Source organism: Poromitra crassiceps (genome assembly GCF_964638095.1).
Source record: "Poromitra crassiceps genome assembly, chromosome: 23".
NCBI classification, from domain to species: domain Eukaryota; kingdom Metazoa; phylum Chordata; class Actinopteri; order Beryciformes; family Melamphaidae; genus Poromitra; species Poromitra crassiceps.
The window spans coordinates 11,647,288-11,673,117 of record NC_139639.1 but is presented as its reverse complement, the minus strand read 5'-3'; the positions used below and the strand labels follow the sequence as shown (position 1 = coordinate 11,673,117).

General features: G+C 43.4%; 1 protein-coding gene across 2 annotated transcripts in view; it reads left to right on the top strand.

Moving 5' to 3' along the window:
* Positions 1-21,819, top strand: part of vcpip1 (valosin containing protein (p97)/p47 complex interacting protein 1) — a 45,953-nt gene extending 24,134 nt beyond the window's left edge. For both annotated transcript variants that reach the window (XM_083659797.1, XM_083659798.1), the window contains 10 exons: positions 7,175-7,408; positions 11,381-11,589; positions 12,696-12,817; positions 13,484-13,722; positions 14,343-14,434; positions 14,823-14,965; positions 16,286-16,372; positions 18,366-18,604; positions 19,338-19,547; positions 19,955-21,819. In XM_083659797.1, the coding sequence (XP_083515923.1) occupies positions 7,175-7,408; positions 11,381-11,589; positions 12,696-12,817; positions 13,484-13,722; positions 14,343-14,434; positions 14,823-14,965; positions 16,286-16,372; positions 18,366-18,604; positions 19,338-19,547; positions 19,955-20,200 (1,821 nt within the window). In that variant the 3' untranslated portion in view covers positions 20,201-21,819. The remainder of the gene's footprint in view (positions 1-7,174; positions 7,409-11,380; positions 11,590-12,695; positions 12,818-13,483; positions 13,723-14,342; positions 14,435-14,822; positions 14,966-16,285; positions 16,373-18,365; positions 18,605-19,337; positions 19,548-19,954) is intronic.
* The last annotated feature ends 4,011 nt before the right edge of the window (positions 21,820-25,830 follow it).

The window sequence follows — 25,830 nt, the reverse complement described above, 5'->3', positions numbered from 1 at the left end:
GTTTCAAAATGTTCAAACCGACCCATGCCTAGGCCCTATATTGTGTGAATTTGTGAGTTTTGAAGTTTATAAGGCAGCTCAGCTGTAAGCCAATCCATTCTGATTGCACTGCTTGTGTTTTTATTAGCCTTTTTCTCAAGTTGCACTATAGGCAGAAGTCTTATTTCATTTATTATTTTGATGTTTAGAAGAAAAGTTGAGCTGAATAGTTATGAGAAATAAATACAGGGTGTTTGTTACACAGGTGTCCTGCTTCTTTTTATTCAGTATCATTGCTGGTTGACAATACCAGCTTAGAGGTGTATTATCGCTATCAGGTGGACTGAAGTTGCACTACAGACAGTTATGGGCCACACTCGGGAGCCCTGCTTGAAAAAAAAAAAAAAAAAAAAAAAAAACATTTTTTTTTTTTTTTTTTTTTTTTTTAATTACAAAAAAAATCGGTATACCGGTTCGATCCGGTTTAGACGGCAATATCGAACCGGTTTTAACATTTTCAAACCGACCCAGCCCTGTCTGCTCTAAATGATCATGTTAGTGAAGGTGTCTGCTCCATATGATCATGTTAGTGAAGGTGTCTGCTCTAAATGATCATGTTAGTGAAGGTGTCTGCTCTAAATGATCATGTTAGTGAAGGTGTCTGCTCTAAATGATCATGTTAGTGAAGGTGTCTGCTCTAAATGATCATGTTAGTGAAGGTGTCTGCTCTAAATGATCATGTTAGTGAAGGTGTCTGCTCCATATGATCATGTTAGTGAAGGTGTCTGCTCCATATGATCATGTTAGTGAAGGTGTCTGCTCTAAATGATCATGTTAGTGAAGGTGTCTGCTCCATATGATCATGTTAGTGAAGGTGTCTGCTCTAAATGATCATGTTAGTGAAGGTGTCTGCTCTAAATGATCATGTTAGTGAAGGTGTCTGCTCCATATGATCATGTTAGTGAAGGTGTCTGCTCTAAATGATCATGTTAGTGAAGGTGTCTGCTCTAAATGATCATGTTAGTGAAGGTGTCTGCTCTAAATGATCATGTTAGTGAAGTTGTCTGCTCTAAATGATCATGTTAGTGAAGGTGTCTGCTCTAAATGATCATGTTAGTGAAGGTGTCTGCTCTAAATGATCATGTTAGTGAAGGTGTCTGCTCTAAATGATCATGTTAGTGAAGGTGTCTGCTCCATATGATCATGTTAGTGAAGGTGTCTGCTCCACATGATCATGTTAGTGAAGGTGTCTGCTCTAAATGATCATGTTAGTGAAGGTGTCTGCTCCATATGATCATGTTAGTGAAGGTGTCTGCTCTAAATGATCATGTTAGTGAAGGTGTCTGCTCCACATGATCATGTTAGTGAAGGTGTCTGCTCTAAATGATCATGTTAGTGAAGGTGTCTGCTCCATATGATCATGTTAGTGAAGGTGTCTGCTCTAAATGATCATGTTAGTGAAGGTGTCTGCTCTAAATGATCATGTTAGTGAAGGTGTCTGCTCTAAATGATCATGTTAGTGAAGGTGTCTGCTCTAAATGATCATGTTAGTGAAGGTGTCTGCTCTATATGATCATGTTAGTGAAGGTGTCTGCTCCATATGATCATGTTAGTGAAGGTGTCTGCTCCATATGATCATGTTAGTGAAGGTGTCTGCTCTAAATGATCATGTTAGTGAAGGTGTCTGCTCTAAATGATCATGTTAGTGAAGGTGTCTGCTCTAAATGATCATGTTAGTGAAGGTGTCTGCTCCATATGATCATGTTAGTGAAGGTGTCTGCTCTAAATGATCATGTTAGTGAAGGTGTCTGCTCTAAATGATCATGTTAGTGAAGGTGTCTGCTCTAAATGATCATGTTAGTGAAGGTGTCTGCTCCATATGATCATGTTAGTGAAGGTGTCTGCTCTAAATGATCATGTTAGTGAAGGTGTCTGCTCCATATGATCATGTTAGTGAAGGTGTCTGCTCTATATGATCATGTTAGTGAAGGTGTCTGCTCCATATGATCATGTTAGTGAAGGTGTCTGCTCTAAATGATCATGTTAGTGAAGGTGTCTGCTCTAAATGATCATGTTAGTGAAGGTGTCTGCTCCATATGATCATGTTAGTGAAGGTGTCTGCTCCATATGATCATGTTAGTGAAGGTGTCTGCTCTATATGATCATGTTAGTGAAGGTGTCTGCTCCATATGATCATGTTAGTGAAGGTGTCTGCTCCATATGATCATGTTAGTGAAGGTGTCTGCTCCATATGATCATGTTAGTGAAGGTGTCTGCTCTATATGATCATGTTAGTGAAGGTGTCTGCTCTATATGATCATGTTAGTGAAGGTGTCTGCTCTATATGATCATGTTAGTGAAGGTGTCTGCTCTATATGATCATGTTAGTGAAGGTGTCTGCTCTATATGATCATGTTAGTGAAGGTGTCTGCTCTATATGATCATGTTAGTGAAGGTGTCTGCTCTATATGATCATGTTAGTGAAGGTGTCTGCTCTATATGATCATGTTAGTGAAGGTGTCTGCTCCATATGATCATGTTAGTGAAGGTGTCTGCTCCATATGATCATGTTAGTGAAGGTGTCTGCTCCATATGATCATGTTAGTGAAGGTGTCTGCTCTATATGATCATGTTAGTGAAGGTGTCTGCTCCATATGATCATGTTAGTGAAGGTGTCTGCTCTAAATGATCATGTTAGTGAAGGTGTCTGCTCTAAATGATCATGTTAGTGAAGGTGTCTGCTCCATATGATCATGTTAGTGAAGGTGTCTGCTCTAAATGATCATGTTAGTGAAGGTGTCTGCTCTAAATGATCATGTTAGTGAAGGTGTCTGCTCTATATGATCATGTTAGTGAAGGTGTCTGCTCCATATGATCATGTTAGTGAAGGTGTCTGCTCCATATGATCATGTTAGTGAAGGTGTCTGCTCCATATGATCATGTTAGTGAAGGTGTCTGCTCTAAATGATCATGTTAGTGAAGGTGTCTGCTCCATATGATCATGTTAGTGAAGGTGTCTGCTCCATATGATCATGTTAGTGAAGGTGTCTGCTCTAAATGATCATGTTAGTGAAGGTGTCTGCTCTAAATGATCATGTTAGTGAAGGTGTCTGCTCTAAATGATCATGTTAGTGAAGGTGTCTGCTCCATATGATCATGTTAGTGAAGGTGTCTGCTCCAAATGATCATGTTAGTGAAGGTGTCTGCTCCATATGATCATGTTAGTGAAGGTGTCTGCTCCATATGATCATGTTAGTGAAGGTGTCTGCTCTAAATGATCATGTTAGTGAAGGTGTCTGCTCTAAATGATCATGTTAGTGAAGGTGTCTGCTCTAAATGATCATGTTAGTGAAGGTGTCTGCTCCATATGATCATGTTAGTGAAGGTGTCTGCTCTAAATGATCATGTTAGTGAAGGTGTCTGCTCCATATGATCATGTTAGTGAAGGTGTCTGCTCTATATGATCATGTTAGTGAAGGTGTCTGCTCCATATGATCATGTTAGTGAAGGTGTCTGCTCTAAATGATCATGTTAGTGAAGGTGTCTGCTCTAAATGATCATGTTAGTGAAGGTGTCTGCTCCATATGATCATGTTAGTGAAGGTGTCTGCTCCATATGATCATGTTAGTGAAGGTGTCTGCTCTATATGATCATGTTAGTGAAGGTGTCTGCTCCATATGATCATGTTAGTGAAGGTGTCTGCTCCATATGATCATGTTAGTGAAGGTGTCTGCTCCATATGATCATGTTAGTGAAGGTGTCTGCTCTATATGATCATGTTAGTGAAGGTGTCTGCTCTATATGATCATGTTAGTGAAGGTGTCTGCTCTAAATGATCATGTTAGTGAAGGTGTCTGCTCCATATGATCATGTTAGTGAAGGTGTCTGCTCCATATGATCATGTTAGTGAAGGTGTCTGCTCTAAATGATCATGTTAGTGAAGGTGTCTGCTCTAAATGATCATGTTAGTGAAGGTGTCTGCTCTAAATGATCATGTTAGTGAAGGTGTCTGCTCTATATGATCATGTTAGTGAAGGTGTCTGCTCTATATGATCATGTTAGTGAAGGTGTCTGCTCTATATGATCATGTTAGTGAAGGTGTCTGCTCTATATGATCATGTTAGTGAAGGTGTCTGCTCTATATGATCATGTTAGTGAAGGTGTCTGCTCTATATGATCATGTTAGTGAAGGTGTCTGCTCCATATGATCATGTTAGTGAAGGTGTCTGCTCCATATGATCATGTTAGTGAAGGTGTCTGCTCTAAATGATCATGTTAGTGAAGGTGTCTGCTCTAAATGATCATGTTAGTGAAGGTGTCTGCTCCATATGATCATGTTAGTGAAGGTGTCTGCTCCATATGATCATGTTAGTGAAGGTGTCTGCTCTATATGATCATGTTAGTGAAGGTGTCTGCTCCATATGATCATGTTAGTGAAGGTGTCTGCTCTAAATGATCATGTTAGTGAAGGTGTCTGCTCTAAATGATCATGTTAGTGAAGGTGTCTGCTCCATATGATCATGTTAGTGAAGGTGTCTGCTCTAAATGATCATGTTAGTGAAGGTGTCTGCTCTAAATGATCATGTTAGTGAAGGTGTCTGCTCTATATGATCATGTTAGTGAAGGTGTCTGCTCCATATGATCATGTTAGTGAAGGTGTCTGCTCCATATGATCATGTTAGTGAAGGTGTCTGCTCCATATGATCATGTTAGTGAAGGTGTCTGCTCTAAATGATCATGTTAGTGAAGGTGTCTGCTCCATATGATCATGTTAGTGAAGGTGTCTGCTCCATATGATCATGTTAGTGAAGGTGTCTGCTCTAAATGATCATGTTAGTGAAGGTGTCTGCTCTAAATGATCATGTTAGTGAAGGTGTCTGCTCTAAATGATCATGTTAGTGAAGGTGTCTGCTCCATATGATCATGTTAGTGAAGGTGTCTGCTCCATATGATCATGTTAGTGAAGGTGTCTGCTCTAAATGATCATGTTAGTGAAGGTGTCTGCTCCATATGATCATGTTAGTGAAGGTGTCTGCTCCAAATGATCATGTTAGTGAAGGTGTCTGCTCCATATGATCATGTTAGTGAAGGTGTCTGCTCCACATGATCATGTTAGTGAAGGTGTCTGCTCTAAATGATCATGTTAGTGAAGGTGTCTGCTCTAAATGATCATGTTAGTGAAGGTGTCTGCTCTAAATGATCATGTTAGTGAAGGTGTCTGCTCTAAATGATCATGTTAGTGAAGGTGTCTGCTCTAAATGATCATGTTAGTGAAGGTGTCTGCTCCATATGATCATGTTAGTGAAGGTGTCTGCTCCATATGATCATGTTAGTGAAGGTGTCTGCTCTAAATGATCATGTTAGTGAAGGTGTCTGCTCTAAATGATCATGTTAGTGAAGGTGTCTGCTCTAAATGATCATGTTAGTGAAGGTGTCTGCTCCATATGATCATGTTAGTGAAGGTGTCTGCTCCACATGATCATGTTAGTGAAGGTGTCTGCTCCATATGATCATGTTAGTGAAGGTGTCTGCTCCAAATGATCATGTTAGTGAAGGTGTCTGCTCCATATGATCATGTTAGTGAAGGTGTCTGCTCCATATGATCATGTTAGTGAAGGTGTCTGCTCTATATGATCATGTTAGTGAAGGTGTCTGCTCCATATGATCATGTTAGTGAAGGTGTCTGCTCTATATGATCATGTTAGTGAAGGTGTCTGCTCTAAATGATCATGTTAGTGAAGGTGTCTGCTCTAAATGATCATGTTAGTGAAGGTGTCTGCTCTAAATGATCATGTTAGTGAAGGTGTCTGCTCCATATGATCATGTTAGTGAAGGTGTCTGCTCTAAATGATCATGTTAGTGAAGGTGTCTGCTCTAAATGATCATGTTAGTGAAGGTGTCTGCTCTAAATGATCATGTTAGTGAAGGTGTCTGCTCTAAATGATCATGTTAGTGAAGGTGTCTGCTCTAAATGATCATGTTAGTGAAGGTGTCTGCTCTAAATGATCATGTTAGTGAAGGTGTCTGCTCCATATGATCATGTTAGTGAAGGTGTCTGCTCTAAATGATCATGTTAGTGAAGGTGTCTGCTCTAAATGATCATGTTAGTGAAGGTGTCTGCTCCATATGATCATGTTAGTGAAGGTGTCTGCTCTAAATGATCATGTTAGTGAAGGTGTCTGCTCTAAATGATCATGTTAGTGAAGGTGTCTGCTCTAAATGATCATGTTAGTGAAGGTGTCTGCTCTAAATGATCATGTTAGTGAAGGTGTCTGCTCTAAATGATCATGTTAGTGAAGGTGTCTGCTCCATATGATCATGTTAGTGAAGGTGTCTGCTCCATATGATCATGTTAGTGAAGGTGTCTGCTCCATATGATCATGTTAGTGAAGGTGTCTGCTCCATATGATCATGTTAGTGAAGGTGTCTGCTCCATATGATCATGTTAGTGAAGGTGTCTGCTCTAAATGATCATGTTAGTGAAGGTGTCTGCTCCACATGATCATGTTAGTGAAGGTGTCTGCTCTAAATGATCATGTTAGTGAAGGTGTCTGCTCTAAATGATCATGTTAGTGAAGGTGTCTGCTCTAAATGATCATGTTAGTGAAGGTGTCTGCTCCATATGATCATGTTAGTGAAGGTGTCTGCTCTAAATGATCATGTTAGTGAAGGTGTCTGCTCTAAATGATCATGTTAGTGAAGGTGTCTGCTCCATATGATCATGTTAGTGAAGGTGTCTGCTCTAAATGATCATGTTAGTGAAGGTGTCTGCTCCATATGATCATGTTAGTGAAGGTGTCTGCTCTAAATGATCATGTTAGTGAAGGTGTCTGCGGCGCAGAATTCACTTTGACCTGCCTTGATCTGGAAGCAATAAAGAGCACATCTGTTGGAAAAGGCTATTTCTTGCCCCTTGAGAAGGGACATCATGATGAAGGGACATCAGTGCTTCCCACAGGCTGAAATGTACTTTCTTAACAGTTCATTACTTTCGATCGTCTATACATTGTGTCCCAACAGAACCTGACTGAAGTGTGGCGTCACTATAATTGCCATGTGAGATTTTCATACGTTTCATCTCTTACATTACATTAATGTAATGTAATGTAATGTAAGATTACATTACATTACATTAATGTAATGTAATGTAAGAGATGTAATATGTAATGTAATGTAATGTAATCTCTCCTCGCAGGGCGGGAAGTGTGGCTGCGGCTTCAAGCACTTCTGGGAGGGCAAAGAGTACGACAACCTCCCCGAGGCGTTCCCCATCACGCTGGAGTGGGCCGGCCGTGTGGTGCGCGAGACCGTCTACTGGTTCCAGTACGAGGCGGACGTGGCTCTGAACAGCAACGTGTTTGACGTGGCCATGAAGCTGGTCACCAAACACTTCCCGGGAGAGTTTGGCAGCGAGATCCTGGTGCAGAAGGTACAAATAATATCATCGGTTGAGTGACAGTAGGTCCTAAATACTGGAGCCTGACGGATACTGCATTTGTGGGGCTGATACCGATATTAGATAGATAGATAGATAGATATGACTTGACTTGACTTGAGATACAATGCAGGCAGGATATTTTACAGTTTAACAATAAACTTTATTCTCCAATATGACGTCATTACACTGAAACCGTAAACTCTAATAATTATAAATAACTGTCCGGGTGCTGTGGACTGTTCTGCGGGTGTTCGTTTGGTCTGATGGTTGTTGGAGGTTCATTTGGGTTGGGTGTGGATCGGTGATGTCATCACAGGCTTCTGATGACATCACTAGTCCACAGCTTGGCTCGGCTCAGCTCGGCTCTAGTTGGATGCCTGCAGGGCTGTTTGCACTTTTCAGATATGTGTGGGATCATGTGCGGTGTGGATCGGCATTGTTTTTCGGTGAAGTGTCCCTTTAATAAGCTCAATTGATCTGGATTAATTTGTATAGGTTAACCCGATAGCTATGATTTGAATTGATTAGATTTATTTTTTATTCTTGTGTGTCATATACCCTAAGGGCCTGTGTCCACCTAGCGTCTTTTCCTCAGGTCCAGCGTCTTTTTTCAGTTGTTTCCAATGGGGGGAGAGCGTATGCGAGCGCACACGGACGTCTAGAGAAAGTGCGCTGCACCCAGCGTCTATTTTCAGAGCGCTCCGCCGTTTTTGTGCGCCGGCTCCCAGCGCTTCCAGCTGAAAATAATTTAACTTTTCAGAAAGACGCTGGTGTCGGGTGCTGCTTTTCTGGCAACTAATCATATGGAGAAACTATCGCAACAGAGACAGAAAGGCTCAATTGTGGGAGCAGATTGGCTAGACACTTAATATGTCTGGTGAGTGTTGTGCTTACTGCTTTTAATAGCGTAGCCTACCTGTGTTGTTAGCTTGCTAGCCGTCAGCTATCAAGCTGAACTAACGTTACTTTCAAACTGCTTCCTTGTACAGTATATTGTGCGCTGGGATCAGCGCTACCCAGCGCACTCCCAGCGTTTAATGTCGGAAAAAGACGCTAGGTGGACACAGGCCCTAAGGCATTGGTTCCCAAAGTGGGGGTCAGGACCACTGGGTGGGTAGTACTCCTATAGCTAAGTGGTAACCTGTGATCATTCTGGGTGGGTAGTACTCCTATAGCTAAGTGGTAACCTGTGATCATTTTTTGAAGATTTCGAAATGGGGGTGAATAACACTTTTGTGCCACTGTGCCGGAATGGTACCACTATCGAAACAAAACTGAAATAACTGAAATAAAACATTAAAATATGTCTATTATTGATACTATATAAAAGACCAACTAGTCGGGAACAAGTTTATATGTAGACCGCACACTCCCAAACATGGACGGTGACCAAACTTGTCAAAAAGACTTGATTTGTTTAAGCTTCATCAGGTTCATTCACAAAGTGAGATCACAAACGCCTTTGTATCGGGCCGTGTGACAGAACGGCCGCCCCTCAATGTACAGCTCAATCAATCAATTAGCGCTATACTGTATATGTAGAAGAAAAACATATTTGCCAGTATATAGGCTATATATTAAAAACATTAAATGTGAAAATTCATGTCTGCATAAGACATAGCGACATCTTATATATCTATAAACCCACATGTGAGAGGATAAAGATATAGGCTCTAATCTGAGACATATAAATCCCCAGTCAGCTGATACACAGCACAGTAAATAAGGGGGACACCAAAAATCTGAAGTTGGAGTGATTGGACAAGAGTCCATGAAAAGACCCAATAGTGTGGGCCATGGGATATATTTGTTTCACAGGGCTCAATATATATATTTTAATAAATTATATAATGATGCAAATATTTTTATATAATGGTGAAAATATTTTTTATTATAAAGGGATAGTCAGGCGGCAACGTCCGACATTAATGTAACACCAACAACAAATGTCTCAGATGTAGGGTTGTCAAAAGTATCAATAGTATCGATAAAAGTCAATACTAAAAATTTGAAACTGATACAATACTCATTTGCAACAAGTATCGATAAGTATCAATACTAAAAATTTGAAATCGATACAATACTCATTTGCAACTGAAAAATCAAACATACCACTGATTTCTCCCTCCCTGTCATTGGTGGGTATCTTTTCCTTCAACAAGTTCAAAGTATTCTTCTGATAGGCTAATCACTAGTGCAGGTGTAATCTGCTGTGTTATGATAGGCTGATGACTAGAGCAGGTGTAATCTGCTGTGTTATGATAGGCTGATGACTAGAGCGGGTGTAATCTGCTGTGTTATGATAGGCTGATGACTAGAGCAGGTGTAATCTGCTGTGTTATGATAGGCTGATGACTAGAGCAGGTGTAATCTGCTGTGTTGTGATAGGCTGATGACTAGAGCAGGTGTAATCTGCTGTGTTATGATAGGCTGATGACTAGAGCAGGTGTAATCTGCTGTGTTGTGATAGGCTGATGACTAGAGCAGGTGTAATCTGCTGTGTTATGATAGGCTGATGACTAGAGCAGGTGTAATCTGCTGTGTTGTGATAGGCTGATGACTAGAGCAGGTGTAATCTGCTGTGTTATGATAGGCTGATGACTAGAGCAGGTGTAATCTGCTGTGTTATGATAGGCTGATGACTAGAGCAGGTGTAATCTGCTGTGTTGTGATAGGCTGATGACTAGAGCAGGTGTAATCTGCTGTGTTATGATAGGCTGATGACTAGAGCAGGTGTAATCTGCTGTGTTATGATAGGCTGATGACTAGAGCAGGTGTAATCTGCTGTGTTATGATAGGCTGATGACTAGAGCAGGTGTAATCTGCTGTGTTATGATAGGCTGATGACTAGAGCAGGTGTAATCTGCTGTGTTATGATAGGCTGATGACTAGAGCAGGTGTAATCTGCTGTGTTATGATAGGCTGATGACTAGAGCAGGTGTAATCTGCTGTGTCAGGTCAAAGTTTTTTATGAGTTTGATCAGGCCTAGATTGTGGAGAAGCGTGCATCTGTCCGTCCATCTGTTTTTGTTTATTTCTTATGTCTCTTGATGTGTTGTTGTCATCCCGCCACGTGGTATCGAAAATGGTATCAAGTATCGATATTTTCCTGGGTATTGGTATCGAAGTAGAAATTCTAGTATCGTGACATGACATCCCTACTCAGATGTATGTAGGCCTATATAACGAGAAGATCCAACAATGATGAATCAGAGAACAGAATACAGCAGTTTGAGGAGAAAACTATGTCTATGTCTGTTATTGTCCCTTTTTATCCTACGTCTGTCTTTGTATTTTGCTCTTGTTTTAGATCAGAGGTTCCCAAATGTGTCCGTCGAAGTAGTGTACCACACTACGTACCAAACCATATTTCCCAGGGACCACTTCCACTGTGGATACCAACTCCCCCCCACACACACACACACTTGCAGGTTGTGAAAAAGACGACCCCTTTGAAAATGTTTTTTTCCCTCGCCAAAATTTAGCCTAAATGTGGAGTGTTATTTAGCTACCTTCCTAACAAAGTAGCATGACATGGTTGGTACAAATCGATTCTTTAGGTCTTCTAGTTTCATATGATACCAGAAACTTCACTCTGGCTTTAAAACTGAGCCTGCTGCAGCCTCTGAAAGTAAATGTTCAAAATTGTGATATTTCCGAAAATCGTCCCAACCCGGCTACTCTTCAGGGTTAATCTGTATACTGTATGTAAAAGCGGTTGTCTGTAAAAAAAGAAAAAAGAAAAATGCAATTCTCTGGCGGACCACCAGGCGGAGCCCCGCGGAACATGAGTGGTGAACCGCGGACCACAGTTTGGGAACCAATGTTTGAGATGATTATGTGATGTTATGTGTTACTGTCTGTACTGTTTTTATAACATCAGGGACCATGTTGTAAATAAGTGTTCTCACTTTTACATGTTCGTCTTCTATATCCATGAATGAATTCAATCAATCAATCAAGATGGTGAACACCATCCTGCACCACACGGCCAAGAAGAACCCCGACGAGTACAACCCCGTGTCCATCGACGGAGCTCACGCCCAGAGGCTCACCGACGCCACGGAAACGCCGCACGCCGCGGAGCCCCCGCCCACTAAGATCATCTTGACCGGTCAGAAAGCCAAAACGCTTCACAAAGAAGAGCTGACCATGAGCCGTGCCGAGCGCAGGTAATTTAACTCTTAGGTTCTGCTCGTTAGGGACTCTTCTGGCCACAGATATGCTGCCATGTAGATCTAAGACCTGTTCTTTTTGTACATGGCAGCGAGAGAGTGGAACAAGCTTCCAGTAGAGATAACATCAAGTCAGTCTGGTCTACAGTTCGGGGAATGTTCAAAGTTGGAAACTTTCCATGGGAATTAACTGGACATTTCCCATTTCTTTACATAGTTATTTGCATGTTTATTGAACGCTGCAAGCTCTTTTGAGCTGTAAGGGTTGGGTAACATTTACCATTTACCATTTATCATTTGTAATAGAGGGCAGACAAGGCAGCGAACGTGTTGCAAGTGGGTTCAAATCATTTCCACAACATTACCATCTCTGTGGGGGGGGGAATATATATATATATATATATATATATATATATATATATATATATATATATATATATATATATATATATGTATATATGTATATGTGTGTGTTGTAGTGTATGTGGGGTAGTGTGTGTTGTAGTGTATGTGGGGTAGTGTGTGTTGTAGTGTATGTGGGGTAGTGTGTGTTGTAGTGTATGTGGGGTAGTGTGTGTTGTAGTGTATGTGGGGTAGTGTGTGTTGTAGTGTATGTGGGGTAGTGTGTGTTGTAGTGTATGTGGGGTAGTGTGTGTTGTAGTGTATGTGGGGTAGTGTGTGTTGTAGTGTATGTGGGGCAGTGTGTGTTGTAGTGTATGTGGGGCAGTGTGTGTTGTAGTGTATGTGGGGCAGTGTGTGTTGTAGTGTATGTGGGGTAGTGTGTGTTGTAGTGTATGTGGGGTAGTGTGTGTTGTAGTGTATGTGGGGTAGTGTGTGTTGTAGTGTATGTGGGGTAGTGTGTGTTGTAGTGTATGTGGGGTAGTGTGTGTTGTAGTGTATGTGGGGTAGTGTGTGTTGTAGTGTATGTGGGGTAGTGTGTGTTGTAGTGTATGTGGGGTAGTGTGTGTTGTAGTGTATGTGGGGTAGTGTGTGTTGTAGTGTATGTGGGGTAGTGTGTGTTGTAGTGTATGTGGGGTAGTGTGTGTTGTAGTGTGGTATTTATATCTGTTTGTTTTTGACATGTCAAATAAATGGATGGCCAGCCTCCAGCAGAGCATCACTGAGCAGGCCTCCATCAGCCAGAAGAGACGCACCGACCGGCTGAGACAGGAGCAGAGAGGCCACGCCCACACAGAGAGAGGCCACGCCCCCACAGCTTCCCCCGGTAACAACAACAACACTGCACTCTCACTCTTATACTTGTATCTTATCCACCTTATTTTTGAATGTCCCACTGTAACAAATAATTGTGGGTACAAGTTCCGGTTTAACGTGACTTATTGTTGCAGCTTGCCATTTCCTTTGTTATACTCGGCTGCAGACCTGAATTATAAACCGGAAACTGGAGTACGTTATAAAAGTTATAAATCTAGTCACGTTATAAACAACTAACCAACGCTGGGGCTCCGTATGGAACCAGTGTTACTCGAAATGGTTAAAAGTTAAATCAATTTGGTCATTCAGTGGCGTTTTACTGCCATGTAAAGTAACTATTACGCTAGCCGCTAGCATTAGCCACAGTAGCCGACTACCCACAATGCATTACGTTATCCCAGCACCCGAACGACACGGCTGTAGAGCAGAATGGCTCTGCTGTAAAATGTATGATGTCATCAGTGACACACACATGAGAGAGACTGAGGGAGAGAGGAGAGAAGGAGCGAGACTGAGGGAGAGAGAGGGGGGAGAGACTGAGGGAGAGAGAGAGTGAGACATTGCGCGCCCGCCAATAGGGCAGCCGAGCTGCGGGCGAGGCCGCGCTGCGTCCGAGCTGCAGGGCGAGCGAGCCTAGGAATCATATAACACTTTGCCTTGTCTGCTGGATCTCCAGAAAAGTCGTCGTCGTCCTCTGCTCCGGCCACGCCAACCAAGTCCACCTCCTCACCCTCAGCCAATAAGGAGAAGAAGATCCGCGTGACCACGAGTGACGGGCGGGCGGACATGTTGACCCTGATGGCTCACACGACCTTCAGTGACCTCCAGAGCAGCATCGATCAAGCCTTCTCTGTGCCGCCCACAAGGCAGTGCATCCGCTATGGCTTCCCGCCCAGAGAACTGCTCCCTCCCAAGGTCAATTATACTTCTGCATTTTTTTCATCCGTTTTGATTTGTATTTAGTTTTGACTTGTTTTCAGTTTCAATTTAGTTGCAATTAGCCCTGCCAATTTTCGATAATTTTGAATATCGCGATATTTCCCGAATATCACGATTTCAAGAAAAGGGGGTAAATAAAAAATAAACATTGTTGACAGTGTTGCACAGTCTGCCCTGCTGCCGAGCCTCATTTCACTGCTTACTGTGTTGTATGTGTTGCTGTGAACAGGAAGTGAACTGCATATACCTGGAACATAAAGTACAATAACATAAGAATAATAATTATTAAAAAAAACGTTTGACTTTAGTTTTGATATTACCGTAGTTTCAGTGTTAGCTTGAGTCTTTTTTGTGTAAAATGGGGGTATTGGGTGACATTCAAAAAGGTCAGAAAACGTATTGTGTAATAAAGACTCAACAAAACATCACACCTTTGAAAACGTGTTGACTGAGCACAGATGAACAAGCATCCACAGACAACTGTCTGTGATGTGTGTCAGTCAGAGTGTTTGTGTTATTAACCATGTTTTCCTTATTTCCTTTTAGTTAAGCATAATAAGCTTTTAGTTAAGCATAATAACTTGGTGTGTTTGCAGGATGGAGGCGAGAAGGAGCCCGTGGCACTGCAGCACGGCGAGCGTGTGACAGTGGAGATACTGCAGGACAAGGCCCCGCCCTCCATACCCCGGTATCATTATTTTAATTATCCATTCATCTGTCAATTATTTTCTCCCTTAATCAGTTGTTTGGTCAATAAAATGTCAGAAAAATGGTGAAAAATGTGGATCAGTGTTTCCCAAATCCCAAGATGACGTCCTCAAATGTCTTGTTTTGTCCACAACTCAAAGATATTCAGTTTACTGTCCTAGAGGAGTACAGAAACCAGAAAGTATTCACATTTAAGAAGCTATAATCAGAGAATTTTGACTTTTATTCTTTCCTTAAAAATAAATAAATACTCAAACCAATTAATTGTTTAAAAATTTTAATTAAATTGAATAAAAAATCGTAAAAAGAATATTTGGCAATTAATTTAATAGTTAACAATGAATCAACTAATTGATTAATCTTTGCAGCTCTATCCCCCGGGCCTCCAGCATCCCCCGGGCCTCCAGCTCTCACTCGGCCCTGCACGCCGTGAAGAGCGAGGAGGTCAACGACCTCCAGGACAGCATCGACCTGGAGATGTCCTCCCTCTGTCTGCTCGCGACCCTGATGGGTAAGACTCCTCCGTCTGTCTGCTCGTGACCCTGATGGGTAAGGCTCCTCCCTCTGTCTGCTCGCGACCCTGTTGGGTAAGACTCCTCCCTCTGTCTGCTCACTACCCTGATGGGTAAGACTCCTCCCTCTGTCTGCTCACGACCCTGATGGGTAAGACTCCTCCCTCTGTCTGCTCGCGACCCTGATGGGTAAGACTCCTCCCTCTGTCTGCTCACGACCCTGATGGGTAAGACTCCTCCCTCTGTCTGCTATGTCTGGTGAAACTTGGCTGCAAAGAGGAGGGGCTATGAGTCATTAGTCGTGTCCTGTGTGTTTGTGAGAGCGAGAGACAGTGGGGCAAAGTGGAGTGGATCTGTTGTGGGGGATAAAATGTTGATGTGGCGTACCACCACGAAAGAATCAATGTATGGGAAACACTGGCTTGGAATTTTCTTCCAGCCCTGAAGATTGATTGACAGCTGTCATGTTATGATATTATTGGTTGAAATTAGGGGTGGGCGATATGACGATCTTAGATCGTTGACGATCAGAATGGCTCCACGATCTGCCTTTCCAGACAGATCGTAGAATCGTGCTACATAGACTATATACAGTCAATGCGCAACATGCAGTGCACATTCTATCAGTTGCATTTCTATGTCTGAAAGAGCTTCCCAAGTTTTCCTCCCCTCCCCCTTTTCACTTTGCAAAGTGCAGCAGCATGGAGACAACATGGAGGGGCAGTTAGTTTGAGAGAGACACACACACACACACACACACACACACACACACACACACACACACACACACACACACACACACACACACTTAACCAGGGCTTGCCTTGACACGAAGGACCTCCCGTCATCGCGGGGACGTTAAAAATAGCGTCAGGGACGATAAAAATTAATTTGGGGATGAAGCCGGACGATAGCCTAAACACACGCTCTGCTCGTTATGAACAGCGTTAAAAATGACATGCCACACACACACGCACACTAAACAGACATGCACACGCACACTAAACAGACATGCACACGCACACTAAACAGACATGCGGGCACTGGCAGAGAGACAAACAGGCAGATAGAGCGGAACTCATCGCGCAAAAAGTGTCAGAATCTCGACTGCTCTTTGTGATAGTTTGAGTTTCATTGGCTTCAGTCATCCTGCTGCCTCGTATTCTCAGGAGAGCGCGTTTCTGCTCCACCTTCTCTTTCCTTCCCCCCTGCCTCTCACTAGCTCAACGCTGTGTGTGTGTGTGTGTGTGTGTGTGTGTGTGTGTGTGTGTGTGTGTGTGTGTGTGTGTGTGTGTGTGTGTGTGTTTGTGTACCTCTAGGTGAGGATGTCTGGTCTTATGCAAAGAAGCTGCCACACTTATTCCAGCAAGGTGGAGTCTTCTACAACATCGTGAAGAAGGACATGGGTGAGCTCTTTATGATGTGTTCAATCATGATCAATTACTACTTCTTTCATGCTATTTATCCTGACCTCCTTGACAACATTTGGTAAACTTAACTTACATAATATGAAATATACATTTCACTTCTTTATCACATCAGATGTTATTGTGCTATAAACACACACATCACGGAAAACATCATTGTAACTATATCAGTTAAACTGATTGTAACAAATCTAGACAGATCGAACACAATTAAGAAATGTGTCAGAACCTTCAAATCGATAACATACAATACGTTTATGTAGATTGACCCTCTAGCACCGGCCATGTTTTTCTCTTATGGCTCATTTCCACTACATATAACAGCACAGTACAGCTCTACTCGACCTGGTCTTACTCGTCTCTACTTGATATAGACTCTGTTTCCATAGCAAGTTTACTCGCCTCCGCCCACACCTGGTCGTCATAGCGACCGCATATCTGCCCTCCGCCCATAGCCGAAGTAGGCTATAACGTATAACGCTAAAAATAAATCCATACACAGAACTTTTAAACTGTTTATGAAATACTGGTGCCTCTAAATGACCTACAGTGTACATGGGCAAATGTGACAATCGGCCAGGAGAATGGATATCACTTTGTTGTTAGTCAAACTCACATGCGTGCACTGCGCGGGGGACGGGAGTTACGCTACGGGCAGAAGGGAAGCCTCTACCCCGGCGGCCTCTCACCAGGCAAGACCGCGGCTTCGCTAAACCCCCGCCTGCGGCCTAGCGGACTTTTTCTCTCTCAAAACAATTGAAAACCACCGCTTGTTAAAGCTGAGCAAGGAGATCGATTTTATTTCACCAGAGCCGAAGGCAGCAACACAAACGACTGATGGAAATAACATTAACAGAACAGAAGAGAAGGTAAGCCCCACTAAACTGGTATCCAGCATTGACAGTAGATACAGTCAATACGATTCTGCCTGACCAATCAGTCGTCTGCAGTGTTTTCACGTCACGGTATGGTACCGGGTTCACAGCGCTGGACCCTCAACAAAGCATGAACCAAATCTAGCACGACTCAACCCCGACTCAACCCGGGCCGTCCACGTTTTTGATCGGTGGAATGAGACAAAAAAGCGAGACGAGCTGGGCGGGGCCGCGTTGATACCAGCGGTGGAAATGGCCCATCAATCTAATACAGGGATGGGCAACTTTGATAGAGAGGCCACAAAAAAATGTCCTCGCTACCAGAGGGCCAGATTGTGACCGTGCACTTCCACCAGTAACACCATCACTCCCAATTATAGCTACTAATTTGATGAAAAGGACTGGTAATAAAAGTTTGTTATACCAACATTTATATTTTTCATATTCAAATTTAGTCATTCTTCCATTCAGATGACCCCAGAAACTTTGCTCTAGCTTTAAAACAGCCCGCTACAGCAATTTGATGGGGGTACATCACCCAAATATGTCATATTAATCAGATTAGTAGTCTGTCTGTAGTACAACTCTGTTCAGTTAATAGCAGACACCAGCTGAGCTGATACAATTTAAGGTCACTCACCGTCTTCACTATTCCAAGCATAAATTACACAGGATCTTCCCTTCTGTATCACCACTGTGTGACAGGTGTCAAGTGTCAGAGGGCACACTATCTCATGCCTTTTGGTTCTGCCCTTCACTATCGGGATTCTGGGCCAAAATATTTGACTGGTACTCTAAGGCCTACAAAATAACCCTTCAGCCAGAAGCAGTAGTGGGATTTGTGTGTATCCCTTTAAGACCGCGAACCGCGTCAACTTGGTTCGCGGCCTTAAAGGGATACACACACAAATGCTGCATCAGGTATCAATAGGTTAATTGGGGGGAAAGGACCACTGGAACAAACGCCGCAAACACTTTTTCAATCTGACTGGCTACTCAACTCCCTGCACATGCTGAAGCAGGAAGTGACATCAACTTTGGCTCTTATTTGTGTTGAATAGTATTTCAAAGTCTTTAATGTGCCGACCTTCCGTCAGGGCTGTTGGACGGTAAGCACTGCACACTGCCCCACCTGGTGGGGAGGCGCTTTGTCTACGTGGGGGTGGAGGACCGCTTGGAGCTGTGCGTGGATGCTGCGGGACACTTCCCCGTCAGCCCCGAGGTGGACGAGCTGGTGAAGGAGGCGCTGGAGGCGGACACCAGGGGGAGCCGCGAGGGCAGCCCAGCCCACGGCACCATGCTGCGCCTGGGCAGCGGAGGTGTGGTCCGCAAGAAGGTACCTGTTGTTGTTGTTGTTGTTGTTGATGATGATGATGTCGTTTAGTTTAGGGCTGTCAAACGATTAATGTTCTTAACTTCAATTAATTTCTGAGTTTCAATAGTTAATCGCCATTAATTGCCTTTTCAATCGCATGTTTATAATTCCATTATTTTGCATTTCAAGACCATTTTTAAGTCCGTATTAAGGGCCTGTGTCCACCTAGCGTCTTTTTCCGACGTTAAACGCTGGGAGTGCGCTGGGGACCGGCGGAAAAAACGGCGGAGCGCTCTGAAAATGTATGCTGGGTGCAGCGCACTTTCTCCAGACGTCCGTGTGCGCCAGCATACGCTCTCCCCCCATTGGAAACAACTGAAAAAAGACGCTGGACCTGAGGAAAAGACACTAGGTGGACACAGGCCCTAACAATGTAAACCACTTCCTACCAGGGATTTGGAATGAAATGAACACAAATATTTGTTTAACTTTATGATCTTTTATATGATTTCTCAATTCAAGAGAAGTGCAATGTAGACGCAGTTAATCCATTCTCTACTTTAATATACATCTACAACAGTGTCTTGTTGCAACCTTTATAATTGGAGCCTACGTATATGGAGCCAGCCCTAGAGTGTGTGATGTCACAATTCACTTTTCCAGGCTGTACCAAATTAATATCTGTTAACACATATGACAAAACAAATAACTCATTCGTAATAATAATAATAATTCATTCATTCATTCATTGAAGGAGCAGCTCCAGAGCGTCACTGCCTTCCAGGGTAGAGGTCACTCGCTGGGCAGCGCCGGGGACTCCTCCCCTCCGGAGCACCGGCCAATCACGCGCCAGCACAGCAGTGGCGTGGACCTGAGCGCCAGCGTGTCCCGTGCCCCCCCCGAGGCCCCACCCCCTCCGGACACCATGCGGGAGCTGGTGCGCATGGCGCCAGGCTTCGTCACGGTGAGTAGGCCCTATGATTTACGCAATGCAGAAAAAACTGACGTAATCATGGAATTTGGTAATAAAAATGGACATAATTGGAAAATAGGCCTAGAGAAATAATTGTGTTTTGAGAGGGGGGTCAGTCTTGCGTGCGACCGTTACATCACCTCACAACTTGGTTTTCAAGAGTCTGTCTGAGAAGGCCAAGTCATCAGAAAGAAAAAAACACTGATCCTAAACCCTACATTTAAATTTAAATGGAAAACACGCAATCAAAAAAAAATGCAATCTGGACAAATTTAGCAGAATCCGGAGGGGGGGAGGAGAGGTGGGGTGAGGAGAGGTGGGGGGAGGAGCGGGGGAGAATATTGAAAAAATAAAACGGAATTTGGAAAATAAATTAAACACATCTCACCTGTCCCTAGGTGAGGGATGGCAGCAGTGGACTGGACCCCGGGCTCATGGAGCAGCAAAGGAGGAAGCTGCAGGAGATGGTGTCGTCCATCCAGGCCACCAGGGGGCGCCACACAAGGGAAGCATCTGGAGGGGGCGGGACCACCGGGGAGCGGACAGGCGGTGCTAATGTGGATGAGGCCCCGCCTCCGGAGGTCCTGGAGCAAATGGAGAGCCAGGAGGCGGAGCAGAGCGGCGAGCCCATGGACCACTCCTGATCCCCCCCAAGAGCCATTGAAGAGAGAGTCGCGCCAACGGAAGTCCAAAATGCTTGATCGTCACATGACTCACGTAGCTATGAGCTCCATTCTAGCTACTTCCCATGATAGTTCCAGGAAGTACGTGGCGGGCCCTTTGAACGCATAAAATAAAGCTGATATAGAATTTGATTCTTTAAACGTCTTACTCTTTCAGAGTACATCACAAACGGTCCATTCTGCTGCACCTCTACAGCGCTGCTTCATCCAGAACCTTACTTCCGGGAACTATTGCGAGGTGAAAAAAACAAAAAACTGGTCCATTGGAGGGAATGGAGATGACGCAACTCTTATATCTCAATGACTGGTCTTCATGGTGATTGGTCGTCTTTACTGCATGGCTCAAGAGAATGTCGGCCATCTGGTCTTCCTGCTCTGAGGAACGCCGCCCGCCTCCTCCCGGGGGTCCACCATGTGACACGCATTCCTGTAGATAGACCAATCCTCTGAGTCTTAAGGCACAGACAGAGAAGAGGCCCCTCCCCCTCACACGCCCCATGCCTCTGTCGTTTTCCCAAACCAGTTTAGATGAAGCCACGCCCACTCACGCACGCCAAAGGCCTGGGATTTCAAACCGGAAAAACATGTCGGCTCGCTTGGAAACATTCTCTTATATTTTATAGATTCACTGAAATGTGTTTGTGAAAACATTTGAAATCATCCATGTTGCAGAATCTTGCAGTCTTCATTTCACATCAACATGATGATGAGTTTAAACGTTTAGAAATGAGTTAGTTTCCAGAGGCGGTTGGGTCACGCTGCTACAAGAGAGAAGCTGAACTTAAATCAGTGATAGAATATTACGGCCTGAAATTATTACTATTAAACAAACTATCAAACAACATTGACTTACAACATTCCTCAAATATCAAACCCCATCTCACCACATCTGAGGTTCAGTCGACTGAGGCTCTCTTAGTATCTCTCTCTTTATTCAAGGAATGTTGTTTTGGATGTTTTATAGTTAAGCCATTCTATCAACTCATAATGCTTTATAGTTATGGTTATCTTTATAGATATCATTCTACATGTGAATGGGTCTTTAAATTGACTGTTGTCAAGGTAAAATGACGACAGATTCAGAAACTACATGGCTGATTTCAAATGTTTTCACAAACTTATTTCGGTTCACCATCCTAATAAGCTTCAAAGTGAGGCTTTCATCATGCAGAAGTGGGCGTGGCTTCATCTAAACTGGTTTGGGAAAATGATAGACACACCCCCACTAGACACACAGCGCCACGCCGGCAATATAATGTTCAGCTTCCATGGACAGCCTCCATACGCATCATCAGCCTCCGTACGCATCATCACGTCCTCTGCTTCTCTGCCATCTTGTCTGACGATCGTGGGGAGAATGCTGATGAAGAAGCTCCGCCCTTACACCCAGCATCACCTCTGTCGCCATTTAATATTCACACTTTGCTATTCCTTTGGTTTGAAAACATTAAAATATGACTAAACATGTAATTTACAGGAATGCCATTAAAAACATATAGCCAATGGAAATTATTTACTTGAAGACAAAAAAAGCGAGAGAATTATATTGTTTTTGTGTGATTTCTCTTGAAAATATATGTTCAAGCCTCAGCAGGTTTCTTGCATTATTACAAGAGTGGCTGTCTGCTTGAAATGTACCATAATAAAACCCAGAACATGGCCAAAGACCAAACAAGATCAAGTGAGTGGTTCAGGTGGTAAGCTGCGTGTATGTGTGTGGTGGGGGGGGGGGAGCGGGGGCTTGGCGTCTGCAGACGTCTGTCCTGTAACGTCTCCGCTCACCTTCCCTAAGCTGCAACAAGAAACCTTCACCACCTGGGGGCGCTGCTGTGGAGGGCTGTTATCCTGGGCTTTGTCTGTTATCTGTCAGATGAATCTAGATGAGGCGTTTTCTTCTTTCTCGTTATCTTTTTATTTAGAAAAGTCAGGAGCTCTCTTACACATCCCTAACCCTAACAATCTGTTCAGTTCAAACAAGTTGTGATGAATAGCCACACATACATACATAGCCATATGTATGTACTGTATATACTGTACTGTATACAGTCTTATCTACATTCCCACATTCCACACTCTCGTATAATTATACACAATTGTGCATAGGCATGCAGAATATAACTCGTACTAAGACAATTAAGTAGAACATTTCAGCTGCCGTACTGTACATGTACTGTATCATACTGTACATTACCGTACTTATTCCTCACAAAATGTCTCCTGTTTCTTATGATTTTACTATCCAAAAACAGAACAGAGGGGATGCTCTGATAGTGAATCTTAAATTAAACAAAAAAACAAAGAAAAAGGTTTCACACAAAGTATCGTCTTATTGGTGTTATACTCAATCCACTTTTCCCAAATCCTTATAAATGTATCTTTTTTGAGTCTTTCCATTGCAAATATACCATATATTATATCTACCCAGTCATTCAATGTTGGTACTTGAGGATGCAGCCACTTCTTGGTGAGCGCCTTCTTACTGGCAGCCATTAAAGTTTTAAGATGAGAAGTTTGAACGTCTCATCATGTCCCAGATACATCACTTCACATCGAAAAGGAATGTCCACCCTAAAAACAGCTTCCATGGCCCTGCGTATCTCTTGCCAGTACTGGGTGAGGGAAGGACAATCCCAGAATATATGAAAATGGTTTGCATTCTCACTTCCACACAGTGGCCAACATCTTGAACCTTGAACCTGATGTCTCTGTGATGAAAAAACACATTTTTCCAACAAAACTCCAAGTTAGAGAGGCAGTTGTCTTCCATTGTAGATCACATATTGTCTCTCACTCCTCTACGTTGAGAATCGTATTGCCCTCCCCTTCCCATTTCTCCATTATGTGTCGTGTATCCATTTGTTGACACATTTGGATACTGATTTTTGGTTACTGTTACTTTTTTTTTTTACATCGTTCAGAATTATAAGCAGAGAAAAAACATTTTAAACACTCCCTTCCATGGTAAGCAACTGGTCTTTCATGGTGCGATCAAAAATAATAGCGAATCTGAAAATATCTGTTTTGGAGCGTGTCAGGGTCACTTTCTTCAAGGTGGTCATAAAATGTAGATGCTCTCTTCTGAATTTTGATAATTAGTGGGTATCTTACTAATTCTGCTCTGCATGCGTTGTTTGGTTTTTTCGTTGGAGGCAGAGAATGGATTTGCAGAATTCTGCATGCAGAGTCTCAATTTGGTGTTTGTCCCAGTTTGTGATGTCTTGGTTGGTAAGTGGACCCCAGACTTCACAACCATAAAGGGAAATGGGTTCTATGACAGAGTCCAGTATTTTGAGCCAGGTTTTAATCAGTATGTACAACTTGATGTTTCTTTTGATAGCGTAAAAAGCCCTTCTTGCCTTGTCTCTCAGGTCGTTTCACGGCTTTGTTGAAGTTACCTGTGGTGCTGATGTTTACACCGAGGTAGGTTTAGTGTTTTGTGTGTTCTAAGGACATTTTATCTAGTAAGAATTTATATTTGTGATGCTGGGGGCTGGGCCCTTTTTGGAATATCATGATTTTTGTCTTGGATAGGTTAACTGTCAAGGCCTAGGTCTGCAAGAATTTGTGCAGAAGGTCAATTTGTTGTTGTAGCCCTTCGTTGGTTGGAGACAGCAGCACCAGATCATCTGCAAACAGTAGACATTTAGCTTCTGTGTCTGATAGAGTGATGCCAGGTGCTGCTGACTGTTCTAATGCCCAATCCTTGTCTAACCCCCAGGCTTTGGGGAAATAAGTCTGTGTTTTTTCCCAATCTTGTGAATAAATAAAACAGCTCACACACTGCAAGGGCTCCAGTGAATAGATTTATTGCACCGTTGGTTTGGTAACATTTCGAGCAGACTGCTCTTCCGTCTTCCTCAGTCTGAGGAGTGTGCGAGCTGTTTTATTTATTCAATGTTCCAGCCTCTCTCCAGCTCTGCACCTGCCGGATTCGACCTGGATGTGCGTGTTTTTTTATTTTTTATTTTTTTCCAACTTGACAGCACAGTTGTTGTTGGTGTACATTGAGTTTATGATATCGTAGGTTTTTCCTCCAATGCCACTTTCCAACAGTTTGTACAGCAGACCCTTGTGCCAAATTGAATCAAAGGCTTTTTTTTAAATCAACAAAGCAGGAGAATAGTTTGCTTTTGTTTTTGTTGATTTGGATGTCAATTAGAGTTCTGAGGGTGAAGATATGGTCTGTTGTACAAATACGATAATTTGGTAAGAATCCAATTTGGGATTTGCTCAGGACTTTATTTTCTGTGAGGAAGTGAAGTTGATGTGGTTGATGATCATCCAGAGGATTTTCCAGAGGTTGCTGTTTACACAGATTCCACGGTAGTTGTTGGGGTCGAGTTTGTCCCCACTTTTATGGAGCGGTGTTATCTGGTTCCAGATATTGGGGAAGATCCCGGAGCCTGTTTTAATGTTTCACCACCATAGTGAAGGCGTGTTTTCTGGGTCTCTCTCTCTCTCTCTCTCTCTCTCTCTCTCTCTCTCTCTCTCTCTCTCTCTCTCTCTCTCTCTCTCTCTCTCTCTCTCTCTCTCTCTCTCTCTCTCTCTCTCTCTCTCTCTCTCTCTCTCTCGCTCTCTCTCTCTCTCTCTCGCTCTCTCTCTCGCTCTCTCTCTCTCTCTCTCTCTCAGTGACTTCTCCCTGCAGCCGACAGGGGGTAGCAGACAGGTGGCTGGGGCCGCAGAAGAAGAAGAAGAAGCGCAGTGCATGCCGGGAAGAGTACGATGGCGTCTGCGGCTGCCGGGTGTGTGTGAGCTACTAGCCTATCGACCCTAGGTGTCGATGGTTGAGACTCCGCTGACCGCTGCAGACACACAGTCTAATCTGAGGCTACTAAGAGACACAGCGATGAGGTAGACAACCAACATGCTGCTAACCAGGCTAACCACTTTATTCACAACTTCATTCACCACATTCACCAGTGTATTCACGTCTGTTCCGCGGATTATTGAGCAGTCGCAGTTGTCCCGGGCTGTGGAGCAGCCAGGCAGGCAGGGCGGCTGGCTGCTCCACCTGCCCGACTCTCCTCGCTCTGTCCCCGGGCTAAACTGACAGCTGTCAGCCTGTCAGGTGTTTGACAGCTCGCTGAGGCCCCTCACAGCTAGCTTACCGGGAGCTTTAGCTTAGCTTTAAGTCCAGTGACACAGCGACAGGATCTCATTCAGATAACGTTAAAGCAACTGACTGAATAGTGTGTGATGCTAGTTTGACTAAATAGTCCAGAGCGGCAGCTGTCACTGAGGAAAACACTGGCATACTGTCAGTCTACTGAGAGATGGCCCGGCTACAGTAGCTAGCTACAGGCAGGTTCACTTAACAGGCAGGCTAGCTGCTACTAGCTGGAAAGTAAACCCTGGACCAGTCTGGGAACCCAGAGTCTATTTCGACTCTAGGTTCCCAGATTGACCCTGGACAGGACTGGAAAGCAACACAATGTTAATGTAACATATGAATTGAGAAATGACATCACTGTGTTTGATACGTGTGGTGGTTTATGTAGGAGAGGGACGACAGGCAAGTGTTCGTGTTGAGGTGCTAATGCTAACAGGAGCAGCCAACGCCTAGCCTGGCAGCTACTGACAGACTGAAGTCT